Source organism: Lathamus discolor, chromosome 5, assembly GCF_037157495.1.
Source record: "Lathamus discolor isolate bLatDis1 chromosome 5, bLatDis1.hap1, whole genome shotgun sequence".
Taxonomy (NCBI): domain Eukaryota; kingdom Metazoa; phylum Chordata; class Aves; order Psittaciformes; family Psittacidae; genus Lathamus; species Lathamus discolor.
Genome location: NC_088888.1, coordinates 40136697 through 40151148, shown reverse-complemented (window position 1 = coordinate 40151148; position 14452 = coordinate 40136697). Strand labels below are relative to the sequence as shown.

Genomic DNA, 14452 nt, shown 5'->3' with positions numbered 1-14452 from the left:
GCTGAGTGATTATCTCACTTTGTGGCTGCAAGTGCCTGCTATTCAATTCCAGCAGAAGCGAGACACCTTGAATTAAATCATAAAATCATTTTGCTCCAAGTGACAGGTATGGTGATGCGATTAGTCATATAGTCTAAATGAATGAAAACATTACATATTCATTGCCCCATTAGCAGTTTACTCTGTCCTTTCTTGACATGTCAGTAGAAGTCATAAATAAAATCCCAAAGAAGGTTTATTCTTAGAAGGAACAAGTTCTTTTTTTGTTGCAGTTGTGACTCTTCTGTGCCTATTGGCAACAATTCTTTGCAATTCTGCTAAGTAAAGTGTAATCAAAGCACAATCAACTTGTATATTAAACATTTGGTTTCATACATTTATGTGATGAAGAACAGTTGAGTTGTACTGATCTGAGACTTCCTGGCAAATTCATCAGCTGAATGCTTCTGACTAATGAAAATGTCAGATGCCTGGACCTAGAAAGGCGTTGGCAATTTCTTTTTCATTTGTCATGTCTGAGAAAGAAATATCTCCTGACTGCATTATTTTATTGACATTCTTAGTACAGCAATCATAGCATTGTCTATGTTTAAATCACAGGTCAGCAAGGCACGAGGCCTGGCTCTCTTTCTGGCACGACTAGAGGCTTCTTGTGTGCATAAAGGCTTAGGAACCAATTTCCCAATTTAGCAAAGAGAAATGTACCCATAATTTCTTTGCTGTTTTTTCCAGTCAGGCAGGCAACTCGAACTATCATGTGACAGGCTTCTATGTATGCAGCAGGGCACCTGATTGCACAGTTTTGGTGATCATGTAGGTAATCAGTTCCTGTACTATGTGTTAGATACAAAACTGTGGTTTTCCCCGCTTAAAGAAGTGCATGAGGTTCTCGGGCTGCTTTCTCCTATTTCAGATGTGAATCATCGTGCTTATATATCTCATGGGAATGTTTTGAAGCTAGCATTAATACACACATATTAAGTGCATTGAAAGGGTTGCTCAGAAGGTGCCACTGAATTATAAAGGTGGTAGCCAATTGTAACTCTTTGGAAACAGTGGAAGTCAGGCACCCACACAGATGTTTCACTATGCATTGAAGCATTACAGAGAAGATGAGGGCTGGAAAACATTTACTTCTCCTCTTCTGAAGTAGTTACACCAAGTGTTGGGGTAAGTCATCATAGCCTGGCAGCTATTTTGGGAGCCAGTGTAAGGAATCGCTGCCCCGTGTCCCATCCCTGTGGTCAGGCTTGTGCCACCAGCCCATGCCCCAGTCTGGGTGGAGAAGGTGCAAGTGGGTGACGGAGGTGTGGATGGATGCAGGTGTCCCATGACAGCATTGGCAGCTCAGGACACTAAAGCAGTGCTCAGGCTGCCATGCTCTGCTTGGGTGGCCAAAAGTACAGCAGCACACGGGAGGCTTTTTGACTCCCCTCTGCTCTTCCTCCAGCCATGCTAAACACTCAGAAGTTGCAGTTAAGAAATCAAGGTCAATAGTTAAAACCACAGGCAAGCATCTCTGCCAGCAAGAGGATTGTGCTAGGCATGAGGAAAATGCACAGCCTTGCTAAATTTCACTATTTAATGTGGTTTCTTTTGGCTACAGTATATATGTCTTTTAAGGAAAGCTGTGAGTTGTTTGTGAACATCGTATAGTCATTAATTAGAGGCAGAACTGGCTGCAGAAAGCAGGAGTGGAGCTGGTTTCTGGTACCAGCTGTGGGACGCAGCAGGGACAGGGGGCACGTCCCCTCTGCAGGGGTGGAAACATGTCCCACAGAGGGTCTGGCCCAGATAAAAGGTAAAGCTTGTGCCACGGATGAAGTCCAGAATATTCCATTCCTGTAGCTTCCACACTGACTCACCTAGAAGACCCACCTGTGATTTTTATGGAGCAAACAGGAAGATGCCCTGGCACAAACCCTGTAAGTGACTGACTTGCTTCACAGCAAAACATGGTGTTCACATGACTACCACTCTTCTGCTGAAGAAGTGGATAGTGTTTGCACATCTTTTCAGCCTTTTCATAGAGATCAGTTTGATTCTGAGGTGAAGCAGTTCGCTTTGCATGGAAAAAGGTATTCCTTTTTAATGGAAAAAGATACCTTTGCCAAAGGGCTGGTTCAGCTGGGTCCCCTCTGGTTTATCATTTTGAATAGTTTTGTATGTACTTAGCTGGTGCTTAGGCCAGAGAGGATCCTTTCAGGAGCCACTTCCAGGCCCTGCTGTGTGGCTAAGTCTTTGAGGAACAGATACATCTGATGGTATAGGATTTTTTCACATGGTAAACATCAAATGGCACACTAAACACATCAAAGTTCTTCCAACAGGATTGTGTTGAATTTCCCGCTGCCTGGTAGGCTGTAGAGCATGGCATTAAATGACATGTTACACTCTTATGTTGCAAGGGCTACTGTCATCTCTTGTGGACAGAAGGGAAGAACAGGGAATGAAGCTTTCAATGCGGATGGTTGACCATGCTTGGTGAATAAACTGCACCAGATGGCAATAGCTTCCAGGGACATCAGATCGCCTTTGCTATGAACCACACTGTGTCCGCCCAACACGGGCCATGCAAGCAGAGCATCACTGGCAGGTTTCTGTGCAGGATGGAGAGAGCTCTACCACCAAGAGCAGCCTCATGTTTTCAATGGGCCAGGCTCACTTTCACCAGCTGAGAAGCATCAGGCCGGCTACTTGGGTGGGACATTGCCACAGGAGGTAATCCAGTACTCAGCGGCAAACCTCCCTGCAAATAAGCACTTGCCCTGTTTCTTGGGTCCTATGTGGAGCTTTTGGAGATGCTTCTGGATACAAAGCTAAATGAAGATCCAAGTCCTATGTTCATATTACAGAGGCACAGTAATTTTTTTTTTATTAATTTCTTTACAAGAATGAAATTGAGCAAACAAGAAAGGAAAACCTAACTCAGGCACTTTAAAAACACTGTGCTGGAATTTGTTACAGTAATCTTCCATTTTAATTGATTTCTGCTTGACTGGATACAAAGATAAAACAAGAAAACATTAATCTGAGGGAAAAAAAGTCAGGGTCGGCATCAAGTAATAATCATTGTATTTGGAAATGAACTAAAAATGTGCTTACACATGTTCATCTCTACGGGTGAGGATAATTTTGCTTCTATTGGGTAAAGAATAGAGTTCTAGTGGTGAGTCATGTGCTTCAAGTTAAGCATATGATTTAAATACTTTGGGGGAATCAATAAGGCAGTATGTGAAGCTTTCTCATATTACTCAAGTACTGTGATCCTAATGCTGCTGGAGTTTTTACAGAAAGGTCAAAAGCTGAGCTTCTGATCTCATGTAAATCTCACCCAGTTTTAGTCTGCAGTTTACACCACTGCTTTCATAGGAATTAATCTGGTTTGAAACTCTTCCTGAGACCAAGAATTCAATTGCCTTGCAATTTTTTTCTTTTAGTCTATTGCTAAGTATAAAGTGGATGTAGTTGTGTGTGGTTTTGGGAAGGGATGATATAAATAAATGATACAAAAACATGCGTGAGAGCAACTGCAAAAAAGGAGAAATTTGTCTTTAGCAGCCAGCTTGTACCCTGGCTCAGTATCCAACTTCATTTAATGCAAAGAGCACCTGAAATCAGTCGAATTCTGCTGGTTTAACTCTCATCCTGTTTTAGTATTATTTATATTCTAGCCATTGCAGTCAAATTGATGTTTTATTTTCCCTCTCTTTTTGTTTCAGGTATTATTTTAAAGTCCAAGCAAAGAACCCCTTTGGTTATGGACCTGTTAGCTCTTCAGTCTCATTTATCACAGAATCTGGTATGCTTTGCTTTTTCTTTTCATCTCAAAACTGAATTCCTGATAACAGCTGTGGCAGAGCAGTGGCTGAAACCAGCACAATAATAATGGCGATGCTTCTGAACTCACTGCTTTGAGATTTATTGTTTAAAAGGTACATTATTTGTTTTCAGTGAAGCTAGGGAAATAATACGCACTCCGAATGCCCCTATGAAGTTACAAGTGACATTAAAGTGAGCTTCAGGGAAATGGGAAGTTGAATTTGAAATACCAAAGACTGGTAATGTTCTACAATATAGAAGCAATGGGAAGTTTAATGTCTTTGATAGACTGACCAAACATTTAGTATAGTAACTTCCTAATTGTGAACAGCTGAACAGTTGGAAGCAGTTGTCTCTGGATGAAATATAGGAAACAATTGTTCCATCAGATGGGCAAAGTTCTCCGTTCTTTTTTGGACAAGGCATACTGCTCCTTCACAGGGCTAATAGCCCATTCAAGAGCAACACCCCTTTCTAAAAATAGCATGTTAAATGAACTATTTTTACCCATTTCTTCTTCCATTAAGCCAGAGGCCAATGACTCCACTGAATAATAAAGGGCAAATTTTTCAGTCTTTATTTGAGTGAAACATCTGTTGTCTCTTTCAAATTTTGCCCTTTTGATGACATGGGTCTTTTGCAGTCTGTGCCTTTTCTCATTTGACTCCACCCTGTAGCGCTTGCTTCAGAAGCTCTATTAAAGCCCATGGAAGTAAGTCTTCACAGAAACAAAAATGCAGATGAGTAAATGGTCCTCCATAACATACTTGGATATTTTAAGGAGTAAGAAGCTCAGGTATAAATCTGAGCATAACATTTAACATTGGACAAATACAATTCAGCAGAGTGCTCAGGTGGCCAAGAAGCATCCTGGCTAGTATCAGAAATCATGTGGCCAGCAGGACCAGGGAAGTGATTGCTCCCCTGTACTCAGCACTGGTGAGGCTGAATCTCAAATACTGTGTTCAGTTGTGGGCCCCTCACTGCAAGAGAGACATTGAGATGCTGGAGCATATCCAAAGAAGAGCAGTGAAGCTGGTGAAGGGTCTGCAGAGCAAGACCTGTGAGGAATGGCTGAGGAAACTGGGGTTGTTCAGCCTGCAGAAAAGGAGGCTCAGGGGAGACTCTCTACAGCTATCTGAGAGCGGCTGTAGTGAAGTTGGGGTTGCTCTCTTCTTCCAAGTAACAAGTGATAGGATGAGAGGAAATGGCCTCACGTTGCAGCAGAGGAGGTTTAGATTGCATATTAAGAACAATTTCTTCACCAAAAGGGTTGTCAAGAATTGGAACAGGCAGCTCAGGGAAGTGGTGGAGTCACCTGCATATGTGATGCTTAGGGACATGGTTTAGTGATGGACTTGACAGTGAGAGGTTAACACTCGGACTTGATCTAAAGGTCTATTCCAACCTTAATGATTCTGTGCTATACCTTGCAGGGAGTTTTGCTGATCAGCTGTGTTCCAGTATATGGGCCTGAATACCTAGATTTCCCATCCATAATCAGCTACATTTTTAGCTTTATTTAACAGGTTAAATCCACCAAATTTAAAGTTTTATTTGCAGCACTGATCTTTCTTTTGTCGTGTGGCCAAAGATGGCTTTACAGCTGGCACAAGTACAAAAGCATTTGCTAAATTTAAAGCCAGATAATATAGTTACAGTGATGGAATTGGTCAGAAGAGATAGAAATTGCTAGTTCCGAGTGCCCTTCTGGTACAACTGAAAGGTTTGAGGTGATGGGTATATTCAGTAAAGAATGCCATCATAGGATCAAACAGGTGTTTAAAATGCTCATTCTTATCCCTGTATTGAGTAAGACACTGAAGAGAACAGAAAACTGTTGTTCTTTTTCAGCAAACCAAAAACTTCCTGGAATTCTTCTTCCCCGTCAGTAGACAAGTGTCATGTTTTTTTTTCAGGTATTTTGTGTACAATAAGGGCTAGTTAAGAGATGACAGAAACTGCAATGTAATGAATAATGACAAGCTAATGCATTAGACCATGCTGTTTTGTTGTCCTTACTCCACGCCTATTCCATCCTTCTTCATTTAAAAAAGGGATTATATCAAGCATGCTGAAGTAGTGGACAGTGTTCCTCGCACTGTTCAGGGGGCCCCTGCAAAAATCCTGCCACTCTGACAAAAAGAGTTAAAATGATAAATTCCATATATTTATGAATAGCACTAAATAACTGTGCTAAACATGATGGTCTGAGACCAAGATTTGCATACAAGAGGTAGGTGCTGTTTCCCTTTGGAAGGTAGGCCTGCAGGTGTAACTTACAGTATATATTCAGAAGTGTACGGTGAAACTGTCCTCCTGCTCTGAGGACCTTCTGAGAAGAGGAAACGTGTTTCAAAGGTGGCTTTAAACTTTTGTATTAATCTCAGTAGAGTTTTTACTATATCAGAATAGATAGACTGTCCTCTGGCAAGTTTCATCAACTGAGAAGAACAGTGGAATAGCAAACACTCATTAGGTCTGCACGTTGGTGAGACATGCAAGTCCCATACACATCATGTAGCTAACAACAGTTACTCTGCAACTTACTCTGTTCTCTTGAGTGGCACTGAATATTTCATTATAAAATAATGTTTGGAGCAAAATATTGATTTTTTTTTTATTTGTTTCATTGTTCTAGACAATCCCCTCCTCATCGTCAGACCACCTGGTAAGTCTTCTCCTGCTGTTCCTTCATGAAGTGCGTAAAACATGTGCAAACCAGTTACAGTGCAGGTGTTAGAATCGCATTAACCCACAGATTGAGTTACGGTTTTAAGCAGGAACAGATAGTAATGCGTTGTGCTGATCCAAAAAACATTTTCCATCTTCAAACCCCTTATTCTGGTCTTTGAAAAGAAATCTCTTGAAGATATGTTAGAATAAGCTCTTAGTTATGGCCCGTCTTTTGCGTGGTACAACGGCTTTAATTGCTTAGTAATAAGCACTGAACTATATTGCTTCTGTATCTGTGTCCCTCAGTTGCCTGAGCATAGCTTGAACAGTGGGATCTGCTTTTCCTATCGAGCTGTTATGCTCATCTGTACTGATCATCATGCCCTTATAAATACTAAGAAATGCAAGGATGTGTTACTGACATGAATGATATGCCACGAAGCTGCTGAACTTGCTTTGCATTTCCAAATTTGCAATAAGCCAGTTCAGCCCCTAATCAGAAGAGCTGATTCCCTGGTGCTGAGTTTCAAGGATCGCTGATCGATAGCTTCTCACATGCAGTTTCTTGCAGGATTCAGTCCATGTGCCTAGTGAGAGGGAGGAAGAAATGACTAATAGAATAAACTTTCAGTCTCGTTTGTAAACCACCTCAAAATAGCACAGTAAAAACAGGGCTTCGTGCTGCGGCTGGAGAGAAAAATGCCAATTATCACATTGGAATCTGTGTAATTCTATATATATTACTACAACAGCAATTTCAAAATGAATTACATTGTCTTGGTTAGTATAAAGAAAATATTTAGGTAAGCCAGTAGGAATATTTTGTCTTTTGCAATACAATTAAATAGTCTCCTCTGCAGCAGTGCTCTAGATAGAGTTCCCCAGGAAAGTTCTCACTTCTCTGTTATTGGAAACTCATCTGTTTTAATGTAATGTGGGAAAACAAAACAGATGAGTACATTTTTGATTTGGTCTTTTTAACCAAATGGCAAAAAGGAACTTCACATCACAGGCTGTTAGTCACCACAGAATTCATAACATCTGTTTTTCAGCAAAAGGGTTAAGTTTTGTACTTAGTGTTATAACGCAAGTGACTGTATTTAGGCAGTGTCGCTGTCAGACCTAGAATCAGCCTCCTTAAGAAACTGAGTAACTAGCTAGAGATGTTTTAGTAAAACCAGTTGCCTTAAAACTGTGGCTTACTACATGAAATCATATTTTTAATGGTTTTAACAGTTATTATTGTCTTCTGCCTACAAGGGATTTAATCCAGTCCCTTGCTTTTTATTTTTTTTCTTAATGGTTCTTATTCTCAAAGTAGTATTTCTGGATACAGAAGAGCCATGCATTAATCTGCTGCAGCATGTCTTGTGAAACGTATTATCAGACGTTAATCTCAGCAAGATTCAAACCAAAATGTCTGTCCTTAATGTTGAGTTTTTATTCTTTTTTCTCCAAGGTGGTGAGCCTATCTGGATCCCATTCACTTTTAAATACGACCCCACTTATTCAGACTGCAGTGGCAAGCAGTATGTGAAACGAACTTGGTACCGCAAGTTTGTTGGGGTGGTTCTTTGCAACTCCTTAAGGTACAAGATTTACCTCAGTGATGACCTGAAAGGTAGGCATAAAGATTTATTTTCTGATATATGATTACTTGTCATTTTCATCTTCTTGCTTTCTTCACCTCATCTGTGAAAGAATTATGTGATGGCTATCTGGTAGTCCTTCCCTTGAGAAGGTCTGATGAGACAGCCGAGCTGCCCTGCTTTTGTGCTGTCCTCATGCCCTGGGCGTTACCTTTCAAGCAGACCTCAGAAGTTTTCCTTGAAAAGCCTGCATGTGTTTGTATCCTGAGAAAGCAGCGTTCTTTGTGCTGTGAAAACAAAGTGCTGCTCCCCACACATCTCCCTGGGAAGTCCCACTCTTGCTCCACGCGTGGGTGAATCACAGCTGAATGCAGACAGAGCAATACACCCTAGGGATCCCCAGGGCAGATCGGAGAACAGTGAAGGAAAGACTGGTATTAGGGTGACTGGGTGAGCAGTACTTTCAAGAGTTAGCAGTAGCTCTAGTACAGGTGTAGTTGCTGAGAGATAATGAAGAAGACTTTCATATGGTTGATCTGGGGTAGGGGGATTATCTCAATGGCTTTTCAGATTATGCTAATTATTAATATTCTCATTGCAGCACATTGGTATAGTTTAAAGACAGTGTTTGAATACGCAGTAAGAAACAAACAGGGTGTCAGGACCCATCCTGTCTGTTAGAGAAAGAGCTCCACAGTTTTTAGTTTCTGTTTGAGACTGCAGTCAAACTCACGGTATTGATATATAGAGGGGTTTTAATTTTCTCATGATGTATTGAAATGACTGATCCACTGCACTGCACCTGTGGTGCAGTGTCCGTGATTTTGCAATGTGGGGACTAGGACTATTCCTTACTGAGCTGGACTCATTTCCCTTTTCCCTAATTTCTACTTCCATACTGTGTAAGTAATATTTTTCCTATTTCCAGCTGCTGTTTGTTCATTTGTAATACTGTGTTTGTCACTGTAGTACTTCTCCTGCTTTCTCCCACATCTAGTTTCCTGGTCGAAACGAGCACCCCAAACAAAAGTAATTCTATGTCAAATAATCTATCTCTGTCACCCTTCAGACACCTTCTACAGCATTGGGGATAGCTGGGGAAGAGGCGAGGACCACTGCCAGTTTGTGGATTCACACCTGGATGGAAGAACAGGTCCTCAGTCGTATGTTGAAGCCCTGCCCACTATCCGAGGTATGGCAATGAGGGAGTGGGATGCTGGCCAGGTGCCTGTCATCCCATCATAGGATTAAAGGGTAGGGAGCAGAGCACAGAGGGACTCTTTGTCCATTGCTACTGGCAGCTCTTTGAGCGAGTCCAGCTGATGCAGTAGACGATGAGGTAATGTTGTACTCAGGCCCAGCAGAACAGGTTATGAGAGTCTCAGAAGGAGCAACTTGTACGTGTTGAGAGAGGGAGACAAAAAGAAAGAGAAGGACATATAACGCAAACAATTTACAGGAACAAAATGCAGAACTAGGAAGAAAAGAATTATAGAGATCTGAGAATCCTTTCCCTAATTACAACACAAGCCTCATAGCAAAAACTCTTCCACATGCCACAAGATACCAGCTACATCTTTGCAAATACGGCTTTTGCAAATGTTTTCTGACCAGTTCATTCAATGCAAAATACATAGGAGTATGTCTACTGACTTAAGGTTGGGCTGCAGTACTTTTGTATTGACCTGGTAGGTGAAAATTCTCACCTTGAAGGAATTTCTCTGAGTAAACTGTTTAGGTCACCCAGCCAAGAGGGTGATAGCTTGCTTCACGAAATAAACCCAGTCCTGAAAGTCAGTCAATCTTTTCAATAAGTCTGTTTATTTAACTTACTCAGTTGGCTTTAATGGTTTCCATGGTAACTTATTTGTTGATAGCCTTTTCATGGTGGCGTTACCAGGAAGAAACTGAAATAGTCACTGATATTTTTATATCACTGGGAAGTGCTGCATTTCATTTCTCAGTTCAAAAGAGGGATGATTAATCCAGATGTGTATTACTAGGTTTGGGAGACAAAGATAGAGAGCACATAGAAATTATATTGTTGGCACAAGACATGAGTATTTCAGATGTTCCAGTGCACGAGCTATGCGGAAAAGAATGCTGCACCTCTCCTAATGCTTTAAGCATTCACATTCTTTCTGCTAATGAAGAGAAAGAGGGAGAAAGGGCTTAACTCCATATTTGCTGCATGAAATGACACCTTTTTGCTTTGTGAAAAGCTGATGTTTGTTGAGAGTCTCTTGAGCCCTATGAGATAATACAATTTAGTGGTATTTTTGCCCCTTAGTCCTTCAAATATTTAAAATTACTTACAAACTTCATAAACACAACTGAAACATACTCACCTTTTGGAGGGAAATGCAGAAACTCTTTGGCAGACCACAGCGTTACACAATAGTTCAAGAGATTTTGAACAGTAAAAACAATCAAAATACAAGAAATAGAAAGGACCAGAGTTAAACCATTCAAGAAAGATCAAGGCCAAATACCAAGGGCTAGCAAATACCCTTTTGACAAAACTCTGTACCAGACAGCTTCTAAGTTTTCATGTGGGCTGTGGGAGCTGTGGGATTGACTCTTTCTGTGTTTGTTACCTTTGTTAAATTACCGTGTCTTTGTTTTGTAATGCAAACGGTCATTTTTCTCCCCCACAGGATATTACCGCCAGTACCGACAGGAGCCTGTATCATTTGGACGCATAGGGCACACAACACCTTACTACTATGTGGGCTGGTATGAGTGTGGTGTGCCCATCCCAGGGAAATGGTAGCAGTCTGCTTCCCTATCTTAGGCAGACCATGCTTTTCAAATGATTTCTACCCGAGAACTGTGAGCAACTGATTCAGAAAAGAAAAAAAACACCCAAGAGAAATGGTGCAAATGATGAAGACCAGCTACTCAAGATACCCTCATGAAGCCAAACATGGTCCCCCCTTTACCAGCCTAAATCTGTGGTGCTGCTTAATTTCTGCTTGGAAGCAGGGACATGACATAAGTTTGGTGTCCTGCCTTCCTCCTCTGGGTCTTTATGCACAGACAGGTGGTTGCAATGTGTGAGACCTGTGGAAAACTAGAACTGTATTAGCCTTGAAAATCTGGAAGTATCTTATATCTTGCAGGAATGACCTAAGCATGCTGTGCTTGCTTAATGGGATATTAAACTGTTCTTTGCTGCCCGCCAGGGCTCCCCTATGCAATTGTGCCATGTAACTGGCCACCCACCAAAGGCAATGTATTCTCCTGAAGACTTACCTTGTGGGTTCACCCACTGCTGGACTAATCACCAGGTCCCAGTGTAAATTCACTTTGAGGTATATGTGTATCTATATAAATACAGTACTGTACATCTGCAGAAGTACTGCTTAGAGATGCTGAGATTTTCTTGTTCACTAGATAAATATGTTTGGAATTTTTATGTAAAAGGTGCTGTTAATTCTTCAAGAAATTGCTATGCACAATGCAATAACCAAGGAAAGAGCTGTATTCTTCTTGTGAGTACTGTTGACCTAACATTTGAGTTATTGATCAAAGACCTGCGTCCTGTTTCCTTGGCAGCCTTTGGACTAGATGTTCAATAGGAATCTACTCTTCTGTCATTGTTAGAGTGGCACTGTATAGCCCAGCAGAAACACATATTCAGCAGTTTATCAGCATCAGTTAAACTTTCTATCCTTTACTATTTTAAAGTTTCAGGACAACTTTTCTTCATTCTCATCTTATTTGTTATGTTATTTATTCCTTGTCAGTATTTTTCACTTCACTGTGTGGAGGCATGGGATAAGTAACTTGCAAATTAGAAACTACTTTTAACTTATTTGCCCACCAAAAAGCCGAAGCCACCTATACAAGAGTCAGCTAGGAGGAAACTCATTTGACTTTGATCCGTCCTGGGGACAAATTGGGATATACTTCCTTTAAAATACTACCAAAATCTGATCCAGAACAGAAAGCAAAAGCTGACATGGATGAAAGCTATAATGATCATTTTTAAGCAGGCATTTGGAAGCTTGCAATAGCATAGAATTTTAGTAGTCCTTCTGGGAGATCTAGCATTTAACAGTTTACTCCGTAACTCATGGTCTTACTTTTTCATAGTAACATCTTAACAGCTTTTGCTTAATATTCCCCCATTAAGACTCCCCCATTCTGACAGCCTGGGAGAGCAGCAGTATACCTGAGGGATGGATCCAGTCTCTGCTCCATCTCTCACTCTCATCCCAACTTACACTTATGGTAGGTCTAGTACCTTTTCAGTTGCTTCCTGTAGTTACTGTAAATTGTATGGGGACAAAAAAGGAACTAAAGTGATTTAAAGAGCATTTTAATTTTTCATGGTGATTTGGGGTTTAACATTTTAATTGTTCTCACATACTTTTGCTTCACTACAGTGCCAAATATATGGTCTTGAAGTATAACTTTCTTCCCTAATAAACCTATGGTACATGGTTCTATTTCTGTTTCATCCTTTCTGGTCATCTGTGTCAAGTAATCTGACAAAGTGGCGAATTGTTAGCTTTCAAAAGATCTTCTTTGGGAAAGGAGTAGGTGTCAACTTTTTCTAAAGGACTGAAAGCATCTGAGTTCTCCCTTTCAAAGACTGTTAACAGCTAGCATGGAGTTACCAATGGCAAATCATGCCTGACCAGCCTGATCGTCTTCTTTGCCAAGGTGCCTGGCTTTGTGCACAAGGGGAGAAAAGTGAATGTTATTGACTTTGGCTTTTGTAAGTCACTTGGCTTCCGTGGCGAAACGGGTGGGATATGGCTTGGACAGTTGGACTTCAATTTGGGTGTAATATTAGCTGCAGTGTGAAGTTCAAAAGGTTCTGATCAAAACCAGTGCAAAGTCCAAGTGGCGGCTGGTTGCCAGTGCCATCCCCAGGGGCCAGTGCCAGGGCAAATACTCTCTAATGACTTGAACAGTGGGATGGAGTGCATGGATGGAATGCACTGTCAGGAAGCTTGCGGCTGATGCTAAACTGCTGCTGGGTGATGGATGATGCAATGGAGGGCAGAGTTCATCAGAGGGAGGCTGGAGAAATGAGCTGTTAGAAACCTCATGCAGTTCAGCAAAAGGAAATGAAAAATTCCATATGTGGCATGGAATAGCCCCTTCCAGCAATACAGGTTGTGGTGACTGCCCAGAGAGCAGCTTTGCAGAAGAGGACTTGGGAGTCGTTGTGATCAACAGATTGAATGTGAGCACTCCAAAGATCCATTCCAACCTAAATTATTCAGTGACTTTTTATGATTCTAGAGGAGGCATCCAGTAATAAAATATGTTTTTCTTTCATTGAATCAAAGTCATGCCTTGGTCCAGAGCCCAGTCTCCAACATGTGTGGGTAGGACTTGTGTCACTGACTCTAAAGAGCAGGACCTGTTTTCTCCAGGCTAGTGCTTAAAGATGTAGGTTCCCTCTCCACAGCCAATGCGTTCTGCATTTTCACCTGTGGAGATCAGAGAGGTGTTTTGTTTTGTTCATCTGCAGAGATGTGGTTCCTTCATTCTGTTCTGGAAATACCCTTGAGGTGGGGACAGTCCCATTCAAGGATGCTATAATGGGTGAAGAGCTGAAGCCATCATTTTTTCTGCAGCCTCAGCTGGGGAGGGGTGGAGGGCACTGTGCACTGTTGCCCTCCAGTATAAATCTTCTCTGAGGCTAAACCAGCCACGGCAGAGTCAGCAGCAGGATGCGACAGTGAAACACAGGAAATGAAATGCTGTGCAGTCTGCTGTGCTGTGTGAGGTGGTCTGGCACATTTGCGTACTTTGCCCCATGTGCAGGGTGACACATTATTGTGACAATAGGCAGTTTCTTGAAGAGATGACACTATTTTTGCTCTTTGTTCATCTAAGAGGTGGTGGGATTAAAGAGGCAGCTAAAGCCGTGCGGATCAGGAAATCCTCTATCTATGCAGATCCTCCCTCCACGGCCCTGGCAGTGCCCTGACCAGTTGGCCACGCTCTCCTTTCCTTCCCCCCTTCCCCACTGTCCCTGTGACACACTGGTCTGACTATGCCACCATGCGAGGAGCAGCATGCCTGCTTGGAGGTAAACACCATCCCCATTGAAATAGCTGTACAGCTTTGTTACTGCACTGCATACCAGGGGACATCATGTGGCTCTGGAGGCAAATGGGAGAGGGATGGGCCTTTCCCTCAATCAGCTCTCCTCCCATGGCCCCCTTGCTGGCAAAGCCACATCTGCGTCTGGTCCTCAAGCCCTTGGCGCCAGCTTGGAGAATGCTGTGTCCCTTCACAGGCTCTGAGAGTTGTTACAACCCTGCTCTTGTCAGATCGATCCTTGAGGGAATGGGATGGAGGAGAGGGAGGATCCTCCCCCCCCCCCCCCCCCCCCGGCA

The 14452-nt window shown here is 42.0% G+C and overlaps 1 protein-coding gene across 1 annotated transcript in view; it reads left to right on the top strand.

The window, feature by feature from the left end:
- The window catches only part of FNDC1 (fibronectin type III domain containing 1), a 61456-nt gene extending 50229 nt beyond the window's left edge, over positions 1 to 11227 (top strand). Inside the window, exons 16-20 of the mRNA XM_065680486.1 lie at positions 3723 to 3802; positions 6464 to 6493; positions 7958 to 8119; positions 9157 to 9279; positions 10745 to 11227. Coding sequence (XP_065536558.1) covers positions 3723 to 3802; positions 6464 to 6493; positions 7958 to 8119; positions 9157 to 9279; positions 10745 to 10860 — 511 coding nt within the window. The 3' untranslated portion in view covers positions 10861 to 11227. The remainder of the gene's footprint in view (positions 1 to 3722; positions 3803 to 6463; positions 6494 to 7957; positions 8120 to 9156; positions 9280 to 10744) is intronic.
- Positions 11228 to 14452: the final 3225 nt, after the last annotated feature.